We start from the raw sequence: 18,433 nt of genomic DNA, 5'->3' as shown, positions 1-18,433 counted from the left end.
ACCTGAAGGGGTCTATATTTTGCTTACTAAAAAGTATAAACTATAAACAGATAACACAAGGCATGTAGTAGATTCAATGCAATAGTTTTTTTAGCTGATGATTATTATTTTAAGGCCTTAGAGATTTGTGTGTCAAATATGATACAGTAGGCTTTATGGTTAGGAGCTCGACTGAAACTTTGGATATGAATTAAATGAGACTATATATTCAGTTTATGAAAAAGGGGGTTTATTGTGTTTTCCCACACCCCTAGAGTTATATATAAAAAGTAACATGGTAGGTTAAGAAATGTTTTTTTAAGAATACAGGGATTAAAACATAAATACATGAACAATATGTTTCTGGAAAAATACAGAATGTATGAAACAGAAAGATGCGTTAGGGTTTTTTGCATAGCATAATAACAGCTGCATTGCTTCGGGTCTCAGTGGTAATAAAGTTAGCCTGCTCTGAATAAGGCACAAAAAGAACTCTCTCTAAAGTGGTCCGTCTCAACAATGCCATTAGGTTTCAGAAATATACATTTTGTGATCCAGTGATCATACGTAACCAGTGTTATTGCTGTATAGACAGTCTTTGAGGTCAATGTCAGTAGATCAATCAGTCAATCTCCCTTTTTTGATGTGTCTGACTCAACATTGGAGTAAGATTCTCGTCGTCTTTGTAATCCAATGGAAACGGGAGGTCAGTTACACAGTGTTACATGTCAGCGTCTGGACGGTCAGAGCTCGTCTGCTTCATCTGAGCTGAAGCTGCTCCTGTGGCTGCTCCCTTTGGACGCGGCGGGCGATCCGGCGGAGAGGAGCGGGTCGGTCCCGAAGGGCGAGAGAGGGTCGTCCATCAGGATCTCGTCCAGCCGGTGCTCTTCTTTCAAGGTGCTGCAGAAGAAGTCGGTGAAGTGGGAGAGAGGATCGGAGTAGGTGTTGGAGCCGTCTGTCTGTTCTCCGGCGTTCCCTGCAACCATGGCCGCCGGTAAAGGTGTCCGCTGGGTGTACTCCGGGTTGCTCATGTCCTCCGGAGGGTAGATGGGTGGCTGGCCTGGCTGCGGTGGGGCCTGGGTGCTCGGAGGGGCGGGTGTGCCCGGCTGGTGCTGCTGTTGTTGCTTTAGGAGATGGGATGAAAGTTCAACAGCTCCCATAGAAGCAGCCATACTGGGCAAACCATGAGCGCGAGCCTGGATTTCCAATTCCTGTCAGAGATAACACACAGGCAAGCGAGTTAAAGAAAAATTATAATAAAGAACACTCTAATTTGGTCTCTTTCCTGCTTCTTTTTTGCTCTAGGCCTTCATCTGCCCCATAAACACATGAAGGGATGCATTCAACTTCAAAAACTCATTCATCACAATGTTATATTCTGAGGTAAGGTCCAGCCAGCAGGGCTTCCCATTAAAACAGTGCAGCTAAATGCCACCATTGCGAAGGTTTTTGGCAAAAGCATTCTTAAAAGCTCAGCATTTCATCGTCATGTTTATATGTTTATTGATTTTAGTCAGTTTTATAGACTAAAATGGCATCTAATTATAGTTGGTGGAGAAAAAAAAAAAAAAGAAGTATTTCACATATTTTCTATATTTATAAGACCGTTTGGTCTGAAACCATCACAATGGTTTTTAGAGAAAATATTAAATAAACATTAAATAGGCCAAATTCATTGTAAATTTTACTGAGATTAATGTCAACTAATTTTTGTTGACAATTAACATCTAAATAATGCAAAAAAAAAACTAAATTGAACTGAATATTTTATACATTTATAAATATCTGATTAGTATCATATGTATAGAATGCATTTGGGTGGGTTAATTTACCTGATTACAAAATTAATATTATATTAATATTCTGGATTTTTCAATAATATCAGGCATCACTGTTTGGTGTTATTTTTATTTTTTAATACTAATTTATTTTTATATTTTAAAATCTACTTTTTATTATCTGGTCTTTATTCATATTATTTGTTTTAAGTATAATGAAGATGTGCATGTTTTGACTCATCTTCACTATCATTGATAAAATCAAAAAATAATACAAATGAAACAACACTTTTGTCACTTACATTGTTGATGAGATGAGCACTGATTTCTAACCTAGTACTCTTGTGAGTGTCTACACTAACAGCTATAGCTTCATATTTTTCTCTTTTCATTACTCCCACACATTATCTGTAGCGGAGACAGTTTAAATGAGCTATTGCATTGCCTCTTAACGTGGGTATCTTCAGACACTCAATTGAGGCATTATTAGCATTAGCTTTTGGATAGGGAGCCTTGGGGTAATTACTTTGAGGGCTAATTGCGATGTCTTCACATGTGTGAAGAAGACTCGCGCCCGGTCTGCGAATATGTCAATACTGTGGAAATGTAATGCATAAATTCAGACGAGGAGCCCGGCTCTTCAAAGTTATTAGCCCTCATAATCTAATTCTAGGCCCATTCCGCTCCTGACGAAGCTGTAGCTGCTATTTATTAATCAGGTAATTACCTCAGCTCGGCATGTTTCAAAGCGGGGCCGGATAGGCCGTTACAAACATCAATAGGAGCAGGCCAGGCCGCTCAGCTGTCAGGCACATGGACAGCTGTTTTTGTACCTTTGTTTTCAATGTAACCTGGTTTAGATGGCGATCATGTGACCAGTTAAACCCATTCATTACAATGATAAAATATATTTGAGGCCTGGTTTGAGCTGCTATTTTATTGATACTACTAACAGTCATTTGGCTGATTTAAAACAGCTTCTTTTTTTTCCAGTGACAAGCTACATTTCCAAAGACTATTAAAACACTATATGACTGTATTTTCACCGCATTTTACCATGCACAAACGGTTTGAAGAGCAAGTTTAGGGAATAATTAAATATGCTAAATGCTCTTATGTAATGGTGGAAAGCCATTCATTGTAGAGAATCACTTTTTTTGTAATTAAATGATTTACTGGTCAAATAAACAGCTCACCAATTCATTTTTTATTCATTTTAGTCAGCTTTACCTGGAATAAAATGGCGTCTAACTTTAGTTGGTGAAAAATAACATTTACTACTAAGAAATGTCAAAAAACAAGTATTTTACATACAGTATTTTATAAATGTATAACATCTGAACTTTTGGCCTTACGCTACAACCATTACAAGGGTTTTTTTGGCAAAATTATTCCTAAATTGGCCAACATTTCTTCTCCATATTTATTCATTTTACTCAGTTTTACTCTAATTAAAATGGAAACTAATTCTAACTGTATTCACTGATTAAATAAATGACTCGCCAATTCATTTTTGCCCTTTTGTCTTTTCTACTTCTGCCATTGTTTTTGACTCAGTTATATGGTTTTTTGTTTTTTTTAGGTGTGTTTATTATAAAATTAAGGTTAATTCAATTCTGTTAGCCCAATTTAGATGTTCTTGTTTCAGATAAATGCTCCATTTGTAGAATTAAACTGTTTCATCTGCTAGTTTATGAAGATATTATAGTCTTTAAAAGCTTCAATGCAGTTGTTCTACTTTTCTGGAAAGTAAGCTAGTCTTTTTTCAGCGGTTTTGTTACATCCTTGTCGCTCACTCCTACAACCGTCTCTCATGTCTACATCTCATTCTCGTTCTCTCTCATGGCCATATTCCCCTCGTTCTCTTGTTCTTTTTGTCTCTTTACCTGGATTCGTAGCAGGAGTCTTCTGTTGGCCTGTTCTAGTTTCTTCTGTCGGCTCTCGAGATCACGGGCGTGCTGCTGCTCTTTCTGCAGCCACTTAATGTATTCCACCGAGGCCTTGAGGATCGTCCCTTTGTTCCAGCGCATATCACTGCCAGAGAAACGTAAAAGATAACCTTTCTCAACACCGCCTTTGCATCAGCAGAACTTTCATACACAGAGAAAAGCCTCACAAGGGTCTCCTTTTTTCCCAGGACTTAGAAACTGTGATTTACATGGCCAATTATTCATTCTCGGACATTACCTTGCCTTTGAATGGGGAATTTTAATGGAATAGTTAAGTACGTCTGCAGAAAGACCATTCTGCGGCCCCTTGTACGGTAAAATTAATCCCCGAGCAAAAATAGGTGTCGGAAGAGGTAGAAAAAAAATTGGACTTCGGAAGCCGAAGTAAAGTGCAGTCATTCCCGATACCATTACTTTTTAAAAGGAGGAAAGTGTCGTCAAATTGTCTCTTTCTTTGGAATAAGACGTTGGCCTGATCGCAGCTAATAATCTCCTTTATCTTGTGTTAATGGCAAGGTGACAGCACTAGCCTTCCATTTAAATTCGATAAAAAGTTCAATTAAGCTGGGGCAATGGACTCACCGTCTGCACTGTACTTCATCTCTGGGTTCAGTTGTGCTTAAACTTTAGTTCAAATGCTCTATACTTTGCCTTGAACCTCATTTTCATCATTCAGATGGGGGTCTGTTCGCGCTGTAGGTATTTCCTTGAGAAATGAGCACTGTACTGTCATTTTCTCTCTACTTCGGTGTCATTTTGCCCTGTCTTCATGAGTCTATCTCTGATGTGATTTTTTTTATTTTTTTTCTCAGACTTTTAGAGTTCAGCTCGACTGTTATTGCGTGAATCAAGGAATATTTTGACTTACGGGTCGTTTGACTTTGGTATCAGGGTTCCGAGCTCCTTGATCCTGTAGTTGATGTTGTATCGCCGTCGTCTTTCAACTGGCAATTGTGAGAAAAAAAGTATGTCATACACCACAAACCTAATATTAATATTAAATCGAAATGATTCATAATGCATACTTTATTAAAGCATTAATTGTGTATTATTAAATATAAATAAATTAAATATAAAACCTCATATTTTGTTGAGAATGACTTGACAGTCTTTAAAAATAAATAAAAATACAATTATTCTTCTCAGAATATTAAAGAGTATTTTCTCTGACCTAGTCAGAATCCATTTGACAAATTTAATTGAATCAAAACAGACCGTTTTTGTTCACAATAGTTTCTTGGAAATTTAGGAAAAGTATCAACCTTGACAGCCCAAAATGAAAATTCTATTTTCATTATCTAAATAGAAGATATTTTGAAGAATGTTGGTAACCAAACAGTGGAGACGGAATACTATGGAAGTGAATGTTTGGTTACTAACATTCTTCATAATATCTTGTTTTGTGTTCAACAGAAGGAAGAAACGACATGAGGATGAGTAAATGATGACAGAATTTTCATTTTTGGGTAAACGAGCCCTAATTTGAAGTATTTTGGAAGCATTTACAGGACCTCTAAATAGAACATAAGGATTAAATAACCTTTTTTTTTTTTTTTAAGTGTATAGACCTCCTTACTTAGATTGTGGTTGTCTTTTTTCTGTCTTTCTTTGGCCAGGACTCTGGTGTCATGTTCTATAAGAGAAGAAATATGGGAAGGTTATTGCAGAAACTCATCAGTGTATATCCAAAGGTAAGTTGAACACCATGCTGATGCAAAGCGTGTCTTTAAAGAAAGCCGTCAGATTAGTAATGTCATTAGTTTTGGTAATTTCCTCAAGATTCCTGACCCCTGCCTAAGACTCCCCAAACAACACTAACCTCTGTTGAACCCATCACGTGCAGCCACGCATCAATACAAGCCCTCTTTTTGTGTGTGAATAAGCTGTTTTCATTCACCCCAGACTCGTCAACACCAGATCTCTGTCTTAATGTAGAAAAGCTGTGTATCTTCTTTTAATCCTTCCTGACCTTACCATTAACCAATCTGCTGACATCCCGGAGCGGGTGAGAGGAGGAAGGCCAAATGCTTCTGCATTCATATTCACATTCACATTCTTCCAAATTATATAATTGGGAGCAGTGATTGGATTTCTCAATTCATTTCTGCTGATTCAATAAGGTCATTTGAGCCGCGCGTAACCAAACAAGAGCGCCGTGCAGCACGCTTCTGTGAAAAAGACAGTAATGCACTTATTTTCCTGCCGGAGTGAAGAGTTCTCCAGGCATCCTTTCTATTTCCTGAATCAATTAGCTTTACTTGATGCATGACATTCATAAGAAAAAAAGGCGCCCACAAAGGAGGCATTGTGCCGTGTCTATCATGCTAAGAATACATGCTACCATATTCCGCTCATTGAAGCATTGATAATGAAGAATGAGAGCAACACAATGGTGAGCTAAACACAGAGCGCGCTGACTCTTAAAATAAGACATCTGGATAATAACATGAAACATACAGGCTTGTGTTTGGCTTTCAAAGCCTGGGCCTTTTGGAATGAGCCCATCTGGGTTTGCTTTGCTAGATCTATTTACAGTATGCTCTTGATTTTTTTTTGGGGGGTCCTGAATTTCCAGAATGGAAGACTATATTGTGGTGTTTGTTTTTAATAGTCTTGCCTACATAAACCTTTAAAAGACATTGTATTTGTGTAAATTACATTTACATTAATGGATTTGGCATACTTTTTATGCAGTGGATGTAGCATATTTTTATTTTTATCATTTTCATACAGACTTTTATTATATTTTATCAAATTATACTTTGTTTGAAGTGTAACCAAGAAGCATATTTAGTAGTAGTAGTATTGTTATATATTTTTATATTTATTATGAAAACATTTATCATTGTATAATATTACAACATATAACTGAAATATAATAATGTAAAATAATTATTTGAAGAAAAAAAAAAGTATGCCAAATGCATGAACATAAATGTACATACACTACAATTTTGAGACCGCTAATTCATCTGGTAAAATAAGTACTAAAATGCTATTCATAATTTTTATAATACAGTTATACAATAATATAGAAAAGTTTATACGTTGATACATGTTTTATAAATACTTTAAAATGACCTAATTAAATAATATGGAATGGAATGGAATAACCCTAATTACTGATATTCTCCAAATATTTGGGTTATGATTATCATATTTCTTTTTCCAACATAAACATAGAAGCTTGAGAAAAATTTCAGATGGCACTTAGAGGCTTTTGCATCTGAACTCTTCATATATATATATATATATATATATATATATATATAATGAAAATAAGTCAAATATGGCACTAACAGAGACAAGGTGTTAAATTTAATATCCTAATAATCAATTTATCAATATTTATTTATTTAAATGTTATTTTATTTTTGTGGACTTCAGCTTGACATTGTCATTGCTATCGTGACACTCTACCAGATGAACAACAGAAAATTAACTGTCTCAAAACTGCAGTTTTGTGGTTTAGATGCATTTACATTTAGTCATTTAGCAGATAAGATAACCGTAACATAACATGAGATATAAGATACCCTTATACCTTATATCTACAACATAAGATACCCTTAACTGATTTCTCTTTAATGTGAAACTAAACTGCTCTTGTAAATGTTTCTTTCTGAAATGCCTTTGCTAACAGCACAGGTCCTGCTCGGACAGGCGTCTGTGCCCTTCTGTGCTCCGTACCTGTGACTTCCATTTTAACTGAGAGCTTTGTGGGCAATGAGGGTGTCAGTCCACCGTGAGGGGCAGTCATACCTTGGTCACCGCCGTACACCTCCAGCATGCTGTTGTTCAGGGACACCTTCAGAAGAAAGAGAGAAAGTAAGTCTAGATTTACACACGGACATTAAATCTTCACCATGTGTAGTTCTTCTGCATGTATGTAATCTTTTATCCAGTCTATCTTGCTCCACGTGTAATACGTTTGGTGTTTTGTTACATGCATGATTTTTTTATGCAGACTTACTGTATATTAAGAGTAAAAACCTAAAACAACACCAGACATTCTCTGTTCATCAGACTTCGACTTCAACTTATTACACACTGATTTTGTGGAATAAAATGTGTTGATTAAAGCATAATCAAATGTAAAACATAACACAAGGATGTGTAGGATGTTATGAATGATGGGCGTTTAAATCCTGGATATATGCAGCGCTAACATACAAACCTTGTAATTAAATATTATTCAAAAAGTTGTAAATAAAACAAAGATTATTGGAGTACATTTTACTAGAAAACACTATTTCAGTTTTTCTACTTCCCAATTTTTACACATAAATCAATGCTGTTTCTTTGTAGTTGAAAAAAATAGTTTCCACACCATTTTTTGTGCAATTCAATATAAGTTTTAAATGAGCTGAGAAAATCAGCAAAAAGATGCAGCACTTCAAGAGACAAAAGAGGGCGCTGTGGAGCAAGTGATTTTTATTTATTTGTTTGTTTTTGCTAAACAAAAATAAACAAAGATATTATTATAGTTTGCATTACTATTTTGAATTATTTTTTATTTTTATTGTGATTTTCTATTTTCATTTTAAATTTTAGTAAAAGTTTTAGTAATTTTGTTGTGGTTTTGTAGTTTTTATTTTATTTTTTAATATCTATAGAGTTCTATACATTTCAGTTATTTTAGTACAAATTAAACTAAATGAAAATGAGAAATACTGCCTAGGCAACTAGCCAAAATCATTTTTTTTAAAATATATAATACATGTATATTAAGTTAAAGATTATTATTATTATTAACTATAATAAGCCTGAATTGAGTATGATTTTTTTTTCTTCCCTGACTACCAATCCCACAAAAGCCAGAGCTGTGGAAAGCCAATTTCTGTCAGCGTCATGGATGAAAAAGCGAAGTGTACAGGATTAAAGAGGAGGTCAGAGCGTTACAGCAGGCGTTATAGTGTTTCCTCCGCTCGTACACGCTCTCCATTATCTCAGTGGGGGAAAGAGCTCGCTTATCAACATGAAAGATTGCCACGGCCCCTTGACTGTTCGCGTCGTAATCGCTTCAATCCATTCCCATCATGTTAGCAGATATGTTGACACGGGGAAGCGGCTTGATGCGTCGTGCTGTATTACTAATTAGAACGAATTGATCCGTTTAAGCATGCTATCATTTCTGAACAAGTCCACTGGGAGAGAAGATATTAGCTCAATCCGATGCTCGACTGCTTACTCAGATACAAAACTCTCGCTCGCTCTTTCTCTCTCTCTATCTGCCTTATTCGTTCCCGTCATGCTCTTTATTTTGTTCAACAGTATCACATACCTCTCTAGTGAGTTCAGGTGTTGCTGTAATCACGGCTCAAGAGATGCTTTGTCCCTCCACAGACGTCAGTATGACCTTTACAATTTCATGCTGGTCTCACACATACTTGGGCCGCTTGTGTGCGCACATGCTTACCTAAGGCTTTTCTCCTTCTGTTTTGGAGAAGTGATCACTCATTAACATAGTCGGGCTCTTCTAAGACATACCTCTCTGCATGCCCACATCATTACCAGACTAATCTGTATTGTTCCACTGTTTAAAGCCTGAGATTTAAGTCTGGTTCCCCTTTGACTCTCAGCTGGACTCGGTGTGACCTCACGCAAAGACAAACCCCTTTTCGCAAGCATACCAAAGACCAGCACGTGTTTGTGTTATTAATGTGTTTAATTCATTATATATGAATGTAGCTTACATTTTGGATTCAGACATGTTTTATTCATCTAAATGTGTGTATATTTACGGTCGCGGCAGCCGTTGTGTGAAGACCGAAGACGGACAGGGACACCGGCAAAGGATATAAGTATCGCCTATTATTTTTTCCTCTTTCCTACTACTTGTTTCACTTCTGTTTCAGTTTTTATAACCATTCCTTACCATGTGTAAGTAAGTTGTTGTTGTTTTTTTAGCATGTGTGTTTGGCTCAGTGTTATTTTTTAGGATTACTGATAAACTAATGTAGTTTGATTTGTATTTGTTATCTATTTTAGCTTTAGTTACAGTTGTAGTAATGTTGTCATTTTATTAGTTTTTTTATGTCTGTCTAAGTTTTAGTTTTATTTAATTCGAGTTATTTTAGTACTTCAGCATACTACATGGAAATGAAATAATATATATATTGAATTTATATATATATATATATATATACAGAGCTGGGTAGTAACTGATTACATGTAATCTGGATTACATAATCAGATTCCAAAAATTAAGTACTTGTAATTAGAGTAAGTTACATTTTAAAATACTCATAATCAGACTACAGTTACTTTTTTATGGATTACATGATTACATATTATTCACACAATAGCAATACATTATTCATAATTCATTGATTCTCCCTAATTTCTCTTTTTCATCTTTTAAATTTTCATTTCTAAAATAGCCTAGCAATTATATACATATTATATATGTATAAATAGTCCAGTTTTGTGGACATTCACACAAAGATCAGTCATTAGTCAGGTGGCGACCACTGGACCACTGGATTTACAAAAATCATTTCAGGTTTAAGAAGGGTTTCAACATTGCATCAGCTACTGATGAACACATTCATTTTTATTTGAATTATTACTCTGTAGGTTTTTTTAACCATGTATTATTAATTATAACTAATTAAAATGCACATATTCACATTATTTCTTAGTTACATGCAATGCAGGCATTCCAAAACTTTTCGTCATCTAAACCTTATTCACCAAATATATTTGCTTTAAGTACCCCCAAGATTTTAAAATAAATATTTCAATAATTAAGTATCACATTTGCATGTTCACGGTTTCTTTTATGTCGATTAATGATCACATGGCATGCAGGTAAATAAAAATATTTCATCTTTTTTAGTAAGTGTTTTATTTAAAACAATGACTATAAATACAAAGACGGTTCTCTCCTATACTTATGAATGAGAGAAACTGCAACGTGCAATATGGAGGAATAGTCCCACCTTCTAAATGAAAGAGCCAAATTTCCCATAAAAACCTGACTAGACCAGCCAATGCACATGCGCTGTATAAGCACGTTAGGACTCCGCATGCGCATTGGCTGGTCTAGCCTGAAAAATAAGCTTTTAAACGCTATTTGAGCATAAGAGACAACATTCATGGGGCAATTAATTTCAGATTTTTGTTGCTGATTTAATTGTGGTTTCAGCGAGCGAGGATTCCCCCATTCATTAAGATAGGTCTTGTACGAGCTGATCGTTTATCACTAAATCAATGTGATCAACGAGTTAAATCAAAAGTAATCCAAAAGTAATCCAAAAGTAATCTGATTATATTACCTAAAATGTGTAATGTAACGGATTACGTTACTGACTACAATTTTTGTCATGTAATCTGGAATCAGTAATGGATTACAATTTGTAAGTAATCTACCCATCTCTCTCTCTCTCTCTCTCTCTCTCTCTATATATATATATATATATATATATATATATATATGTATGTGTGTGTGTGTGTGTGTGGCTGTACATACAAATATGTAGTTGTTTTTTTGATGTTTAGCTTAGTGTTATGTTAGAATCATTATTATACTCATACCTTTTGTTGTTTTAATATTTTGAATTGTTTTTAGCTTTATTTTTTGTTTTCATTTAAATGTTTAGTTTTGAAATGTTGTTGTATGCATTTGTCATTTTTATTTAATTTCTTTATTTTCTTAAATGTGTATATATAGTATATTTAGAGTTTTAACTTTTAGTTTTAGTTACTTTTTGTCATTTGTAAGTCGCTTTGGATAAAAAGTAAAGTAAAGTAAAAGTATATTTATGCACTTAAATGTACTTGATTTTGGCATTTTCATTTTATTACATGTTAACATGTTACTGAAGGTTTATATGATGCATTAAAAATCTATGTTTTATAGTTATATCAGTTTTATAGTTATTATACTTTTTCTAACACTTTATAAACATTTTATAAATAATATAAAATTACATAATGATATAAACTAGTATTTAATATAATTATTGTTATTGATATTATTCTACAAATATTCAAAAAATTATACTTGTAACTCCTTATGATTTCATACAAAGTACATATTTCAGTGGTCATCAAGACTAAAATTAATTAAGTGATAAAATATTAATTATTTATTCGAATAAAATACAAATGAACATTCTAGAATTAATATTTTAGAATTATTATATAACTTAATACTTTGAGTCTACTTTGAGTTAACAGCTCATTACTATACATATATATTTACTTGATATTTTGACTTTTAGCTCAGTAAAATATTGATATTTTTAAATTTTACATTTCATAATGTTATATTAATATTCTAGAATTATTCTAGATATATTAGATATAGATATCTTATTCTAGAATATTGTACAACTTAATGTCTACTCTGAGTTAATAACTCATTACTATATGTTTTGTATGATTTTTTTTATATTTCGACTTTAGTTCAGTAACATTTTGACATTGACTAACAGAAATTAATTTTAATTCCCTCCATACTGTTTACACCCCTATACACAGGTCGTTATTAAAAACACTCAACGTAACAGTTCAACACAGTGAAGAGATGAACTTGACTTATACTTACATTATTTTGCATTATGATGCCTGGCTCCATACAATCCAAAACCCCATCTTTGAACCCGGTTTCAAGGCTAATAAGATCATCAATAACTTCATCCATTGGAAACTAAAAGAAAACAGTGATTATAGCGCACTCTTTGTCCTCCGTCAACAGTGGGTGAATTTGTCAATCTGAGATTTGTTGATTTGTTTGCTTGTTTTGAGTTTCATTATCACTATCATCATGTCAATGCAGAGTAAAAGTCTGAATAAAACCAGGCCACTAATCCAATAACAGCTGATTCATCATCTCAGAAAGACGACTGTGATGAAGAAACGCCTCTTATCAGAGCAGCTGGCCCATCCTTTCATTGGCAACGTGATCAGAGCTGAATGTTTGAAACACACAGACCGTGACAAAGGTAGATGAGATCACAGGAAGTACTCACCTCACTGTCGTGATTGTTGGCCAGCGTGAGCAGGGTGACGGGGCTTCCTGGCGTGCTGCTGTCGCTTACGGGCGGCATGTGTCCATTGCGCATGATGGGCACCGTTCCCAGGGCCTGGCCCGGGTGAGGATGTGCGACCGGGTGGGCCTGGCTAGCAAGCTTGCTGCCCAAAGTTAGGTACTGCTTGACCTGCTGGGCCTGAGTCTGGTGGAGGTGGTACTTGGAGTTCTCCAGGTGATTTTGAACCTTCAAAAAGAAGAGAAAAAATGGCATTTTTAGGCCTATAAATTATGTCTTTATGCGCAAGTGTCTTTCATATCACTTTTTTCCCCAACATCTGTGCAACCAAAACCAGCAAGAAAACGGCAGGATTTTACAAAAATGTGCACTTATTTACACATATAACAAACCCAACATCTCATTTTAAGGACATTTTTAATATGTGACTTAAAGGGATAGATCATCCAAAAATCTAAATTCTGTCATCATTTACTCACCCTCAAGTTGTTACTTGTATGAGTTCCTTTCTGCTGCTGAACACATGTTGAAGAATATTGGTAGCCAAACAGTTGACAGTAGCCATTGACTTCCATAGTATTTTTCCACGCATACTATGGAAGTCAATGGGTACCGTCAACTGATTGGTTACAAAGATTCTTAAAAATATCTTCTTTCATGTTCAACAGTTGAAAGAAACTCATTCAGATTCAAAACAACTTAAATTTTCATTTTTGGATGAATTATCCCAGTAAAATCCAACATCAGACAAAATATACGCAGGACAGTTGACCCCAAAATCATCATTTACTCACCCACATGTTGTCCTGTACGACTGTGAAACACAAAAGAAGATATTCTTTTTTTGTCTATGCAATGAAAGTCAATAAGGCACCAATACTGTTTTTGGACCCCATTGAGTTCCATTATATGAACCAAAAATCTTCAAAATGTCTTTGTTGTGTCCTGCACAAGAACGAAAAGGTTGGGAATGACATGAGGATGAGTAAATAATGACAGCATGTGAACTACCCTTCAACCAAGTGCCAAAACAGCCCTCGTCTTGCACAAATCAAAGCAGAACATAGCAAGTCCTTACGTTGGAAACTCGAGCTCCGTCTCTCATCTTGTAGAAACTACAGTCAGTTAAATGTGGCATTCTCAATCCCTGTACGTCCACTAAAGTAGGATCCCAAGCTGTAGAGAGGAAAGTCCCTGTCCGGTCTTAATAAGCAAGCAGGAGGATCTCAGTGACCTAATAAGCACTAAGGCCAGGCCTTTCCTTTTTATTGCAGGTCGTAGTAATCACCTCAAGCAGAGATTACTGATCTGACAGGTTTGATCACCACAGGGCCGAGGTCTTTTGCCTATATCGCTAATTCGTTGGGACCGCCCAGTTCTGTTTGCGTGAAGCAGCCAATCCCAGACTTCCCCCTTCTGCCACTTCTGCTTCAGGGGGTCCAAGACAAATACTGCTTGTTCTGTGCGGTTTCCAAATGACCCAGGGGCCCATCTCTGGATCAGACTCACTAGACAACATTGTCTTGTATCTGTTCTCAAAAACTAACTGTCATGAACCCGGTCGCTCCTCTAATTTTAGTCTTTAAGATATCGTAAAGCTAAATATAGGAGGGAATCATTCATTCTGGGTGATGAAGGCGACCTCTAGTAGTCATTATTATGTTGTCTACGCTCACAAAAGCGCAACTGTTGAGTTACTTTAATGGTGCTCTGTGTATTTTCGGAAAAATCCAAAAATGAACTTTTGCTGACCACTGACCAAAAAACACTCAATTGTGTGAACTAAAGTTATGTTTAATTTGATCGAAATGGCTGTTTGCTCTAACAAAAGAGGCGTTTATTACTCACGCTCGTTGAATTAGAAACACTTACTGGATGGCAGACTGTATCGCCCTTCAATGGAAATCTTAAATGGAAAATATTATCCCATACGCACCGAAATAGTTATTTAAGCCCTTGACGGATGAATCCGAAGACCAAATCGGATCTTCTATGCCCTTCTGACTGCGCATTCAACAGTTCAGCGGAGGTCTGTCTCTGTTTATCAGCCATTGCAAAGCTCTTTTCATTACGCACACTGGATTTGGCTTCAAAAAAGACCCAAGAGTGTAACTTCTCTCTTATCCCAGGCAAAGGTGAAAGAAGCCATTGTGTGTCTAAGGGCTCATCTCTGCAGTGTGGAAGGGAAGGGTTAACCTGGTTGTGTTAGAGGGCATCTCCCCTGTCTGTTGTGAACGCAGGATATACGACTATTAACTAATTACAGTCTGTAATGTGATTGAAGTTGAAGTGATTTTGATCACAAATGCAGTGTAGACAATGAAAGCACTATGTGTGAAGATGCATTAGAGACCATAGACACTCTAGGGTTCATTTACTAAACATTCAGCATGCAGATTATGAGCTGATTTTACATTAACTCGTCGTTGATACAGTTTTCAGGGTAGGCTTTCCAGCACCCCCTAGTGTAAATGAGATTTGATAGTTTATAAACCTGTTGTTTTGTGTTAACGTAATAATGTTAATAAATTGTATTCATTCAAATAACTTTAAATGTCTCTGTGTGTGTGTGTGTGTATATATTAAGATAAGCCCATTTAGATAAGAATGCCACATAATAGCAACATATTAAATTAATAATTGTATTTTATATTATATTATTCAAAGGCACAAAAGGCAATGATGCAATGACAGTATGGAAATGCATAAAACTAACAAACAATTTCATCACCTTTTGCAGATGGACACACAAATCAATTTAAGATGAATATATTTTAAAAAAATAATAATAATAATCATTTACCTTAATTTGGACTGCAAGTGTGCATCTTGCTTAGAAAACCTATAAGTGTGTCTTGAATGGCGAGGTATAATCTATTGTGCATGTGTTGATGTTGCTTAATTTTGTTTCAGCATTAGCCAAGTTCTGGTTTCACTTCAGAAAAATCTGCGTTTTGAAACACTGGGGAGGGGAATGATTTTTACCCGCTGTACAAATTATGGACAAAACCTTTTCCTGGCCAAAAGGTCAGGTGCTATAGTAAGTTGGAAAGAGAAGTTAAATCATTGCAATATAAACATTTAGGATATGTTTTTACTCTGACAGATGGGAGTCAGAGCTGGTTCTTTTTTTTTTTTTTATACTTGTTTTGTTTCTAAAGAAATGAGTTGTGCTATACTGAATATTCCTCCTTAGAATCAATGCTGTTAGACCACAAAAGTTTCTGAGGGGAAGAGAAAGTAAAACACACACACACACACACACACACACACTCACTCACTAAAAGAGCAGAATCACATTCACATCAAGTATTCATCCTTTACCTTAAAAAAACAGGTTTAAGTTTGTGAATTTATAATTTGATGCTGTCTTCTTGCTATTTTGATGTATGTTACAGCAGCAATAAACATATTTGGACAATTTAGTCAGACTCAAAGATGCAAACCATCAAAGTATCATTAATTTTAAATATAGCTTTATTGTATTTTATATATATATATATATATATATATATATATATATATTCATTTTTATATTTATTATTAAAATAATACATGCCATAATGTTTCATTTTTCTCAATAATAATTTTAAGAAATATAGCTCTAGCATTATATTGACATATGGCGTTTTTTATTATATTATTTTAAAGATATTTTGTTTTCATTTTTATTTTTGAGAGTAACTAAATACTTTTTAGAGAGTGCACATTTTTAAAACTTGTCATTCACAAGATAACCTTCTACAAAATATTACAGATATGTATTAATATTTAAAATTTTTGCTAGAATCGATATGCTTGATTATATCATCTTCGTCCATTTAACAAGGAACCATCCTAAATATATATAATAGATCAATACATTTATGCATTAAACAAAAAAAAGTGTGTATTCATTCAAGCTATAGATTTTATAAGTGTGTATTCACTGGGAATCAAACCCATAACCTTGAGTGCCATACTGTACTCTACAAGTTGAGCAACAGGAAGTAATCTCTCCAAAAAAACAATTTCACAGATTCAGAGTAACTAAAGTTCAACCTGAACTCAATAAGCAGGTTTCAAAACCATTTCCAAGCGTTCATTTAACATTACACACAAACAGTATTTGAACTTAAACTCTCATCCCAATTTCTCTCTCTTTTGCAGCTACATACCGGCAGCAGTTGAATCTCAGTGAAAGAGATGACTTTAACCACACAGCAGCGGCTCATGGTCCAAAAGAAGGCCTTCAGGTATCACGCAAGCAAGATGCACAAACGGCCTACAGTCTTACCCTTAAAACCACAACCCAAGAGGAGATGGAATCACTCAGTCCAGTGTGAATGCAACCCGGCTGGGAAAGCAGAAGGATAACTAAGCGTGTGTGTGTGTGGCTTTCCTGAGCTGTGTGTGCAGAAACACTGGCCTGGAGAGGAAGGCATGACACATCAGCTTTCTCAGCTCTCCAGCTTCCTCTGTACGGGATCGTTCCTGCTCTAGTGGTCAGCCAAAGGCCTGACTGAGGCAGAATTTCAGGTGCTAGAGACTCTGAGCATTTTGTTCTTGGTGCTTCCTGTCTGACCATCTTTACAGCCTTACTCAGCACATTCCCCTGAGAGGTTATCTCTTTAGCGCACACACGATGTACATAAAAATTAATCAAACGAAACACAAGTGTGGACACACTTGCTTGCATGTGCACTCCTAAGTAGGGTAGTGCACACACGTTCACTACACCAACAAGTACACTCAAGGCCAAAGAAGTGCAGAGTGCTGCTTGCTGAAGCCTCTTGGGTTAAAATTACTCCGCAAAGCTTGACTGAAGCACATTGTTTTGACTGTTTTTCATTCAATTTTGTCTTCCAGGGCAACTTTTTTTATATTGTACCATGGATTTTTTCCCACAGTCTGCAGTATTGTTTGTTTCTCTGTACAAACACTACAAATCTGCCATACTGCTAGTTTAAACCACAAAGTCAAGCTCATGTTTAGCAGTTTCAGTGTTTTTGAGGTGAGGCAGGTGGGAGAAATCAATAAATAAAATAAAAATAAAATAAGAAATAATCAAATTGTGAATTAAAGTCACATTTATGAGATATAAAGTCACATTGTGAGATTTAAATTGGCAATTGACCCTTCGCAAAACCCTGCCCTCCTTAGTTACTGTTGCCATGTCCAACAAACAATGCCACTCTCACAGTACACATCATTTTCTCAAGCAATGAAATATTGAGAAGCAAAGAGGAAACTGAACACACGCCGACAGACAAGACAGAGCCGGTTACTTCTATAAGTCTCAGCTTTCAAATTTTGTCATTTTTTAAGAAATTCAAACAATAAATAACGTTTTGTGGCTCTTTAATGTGTCGTGACAGATCGCTGTATTGCCTCCATTTACGCTGTACATTCATCTTTTCATATTTACTTAAAGCACAAAATAAACATGAACATCAGAACTTATTTTATTTCAACTGCAGAAAAACGTCAGCACACAATATTTCAAGTTTAATTCCACCTTAGTTAATCTACTCTCCTCTCTGATTTGTTTGGTGGACAGGTTCGGCGTTATGATTTCTCAGATTTCTTTGTGAAGGGTCAATTATGAGAAATTAAGTTGCACTTAAAATATGCACTTTTGAGATATGGAGTCATATTAAGAGATATAAAGCTGACATTTTGAGCATCAATTAGTACTCTGCAGTTGTGTAATATGGAATCATATTGTGAGATTAAAGTCACAATTCGGAAA

At 35.4% G+C, this 18,433-nt stretch overlaps 1 protein-coding gene and 1 long non-coding RNA gene across 7 annotated transcripts in view; one reads left to right on the top strand and one right to left on the bottom strand.

Moving 5' to 3' along the window:
* Positions 1 to 207: 207 nt before the first annotated feature.
* The window catches only part of tfec (transcription factor EC), a 48,947-nt gene continuing 30,721 nt past the window's right edge, over positions 208 to 18,433 (bottom strand). Inside the window, exons 1-8 of one of the 6 annotated variants that reach the window (XM_058774306.1) lie at positions 16,979 to 17,642; positions 12,685 to 12,930; positions 12,261 to 12,362; positions 7,469 to 7,514; positions 5,283 to 5,339; positions 4,575 to 4,650; positions 3,644 to 3,791; positions 208 to 1,190 (exon numbers count right to left, since the gene is read on the bottom strand). In XM_058774306.1, the coding sequence (XP_058630289.1) occupies positions 723 to 1,190; positions 3,644 to 3,791; positions 4,575 to 4,650; positions 5,283 to 5,339; positions 7,469 to 7,514; positions 12,261 to 12,362; positions 12,685 to 12,930; positions 16,979 to 17,380 (1,545 nt within the window). In that variant the 5' untranslated portion in view covers positions 17,381 to 17,642 and the 3' untranslated portion in view covers positions 208 to 722. Of the gene's footprint in view, positions 1,191 to 3,643; positions 3,792 to 4,574; positions 4,651 to 5,282; positions 5,340 to 7,468; positions 7,515 to 12,260; positions 12,363 to 12,684; positions 12,931 to 13,496; positions 13,733 to 13,780; positions 15,441 to 15,505; positions 15,994 to 16,859; positions 17,643 to 18,433 lie in introns of those variants that run through there. The other 5 variants (XM_058774309.1, XM_058774312.1, XM_058774308.1 and 2 more) reach the window with 5 other exon arrangements.
* LOC131539647 (uncharacterized) lies at positions 1,199 to 11,010 on the top strand. The gene is made up of 3 exons (XR_009270936.1): positions 1,199 to 1,362; positions 5,323 to 5,397; positions 7,350 to 11,010. It is a non-coding gene; the product is annotated as an uncharacterized LOC131539647 (long non-coding RNA).

This window comes from Onychostoma macrolepis, chromosome 04 (genome assembly GCF_012432095.1).
Source record: "Onychostoma macrolepis isolate SWU-2019 chromosome 04, ASM1243209v1, whole genome shotgun sequence".
Classification (NCBI taxonomy): Eukaryota; Metazoa; Chordata; class Actinopteri; order Cypriniformes; family Cyprinidae; genus Onychostoma; species Onychostoma macrolepis.
The sequence above is the reverse complement of the archived record's forward strand: the minus strand, read 5'-3'. Positions and strand labels throughout refer to the sequence as shown.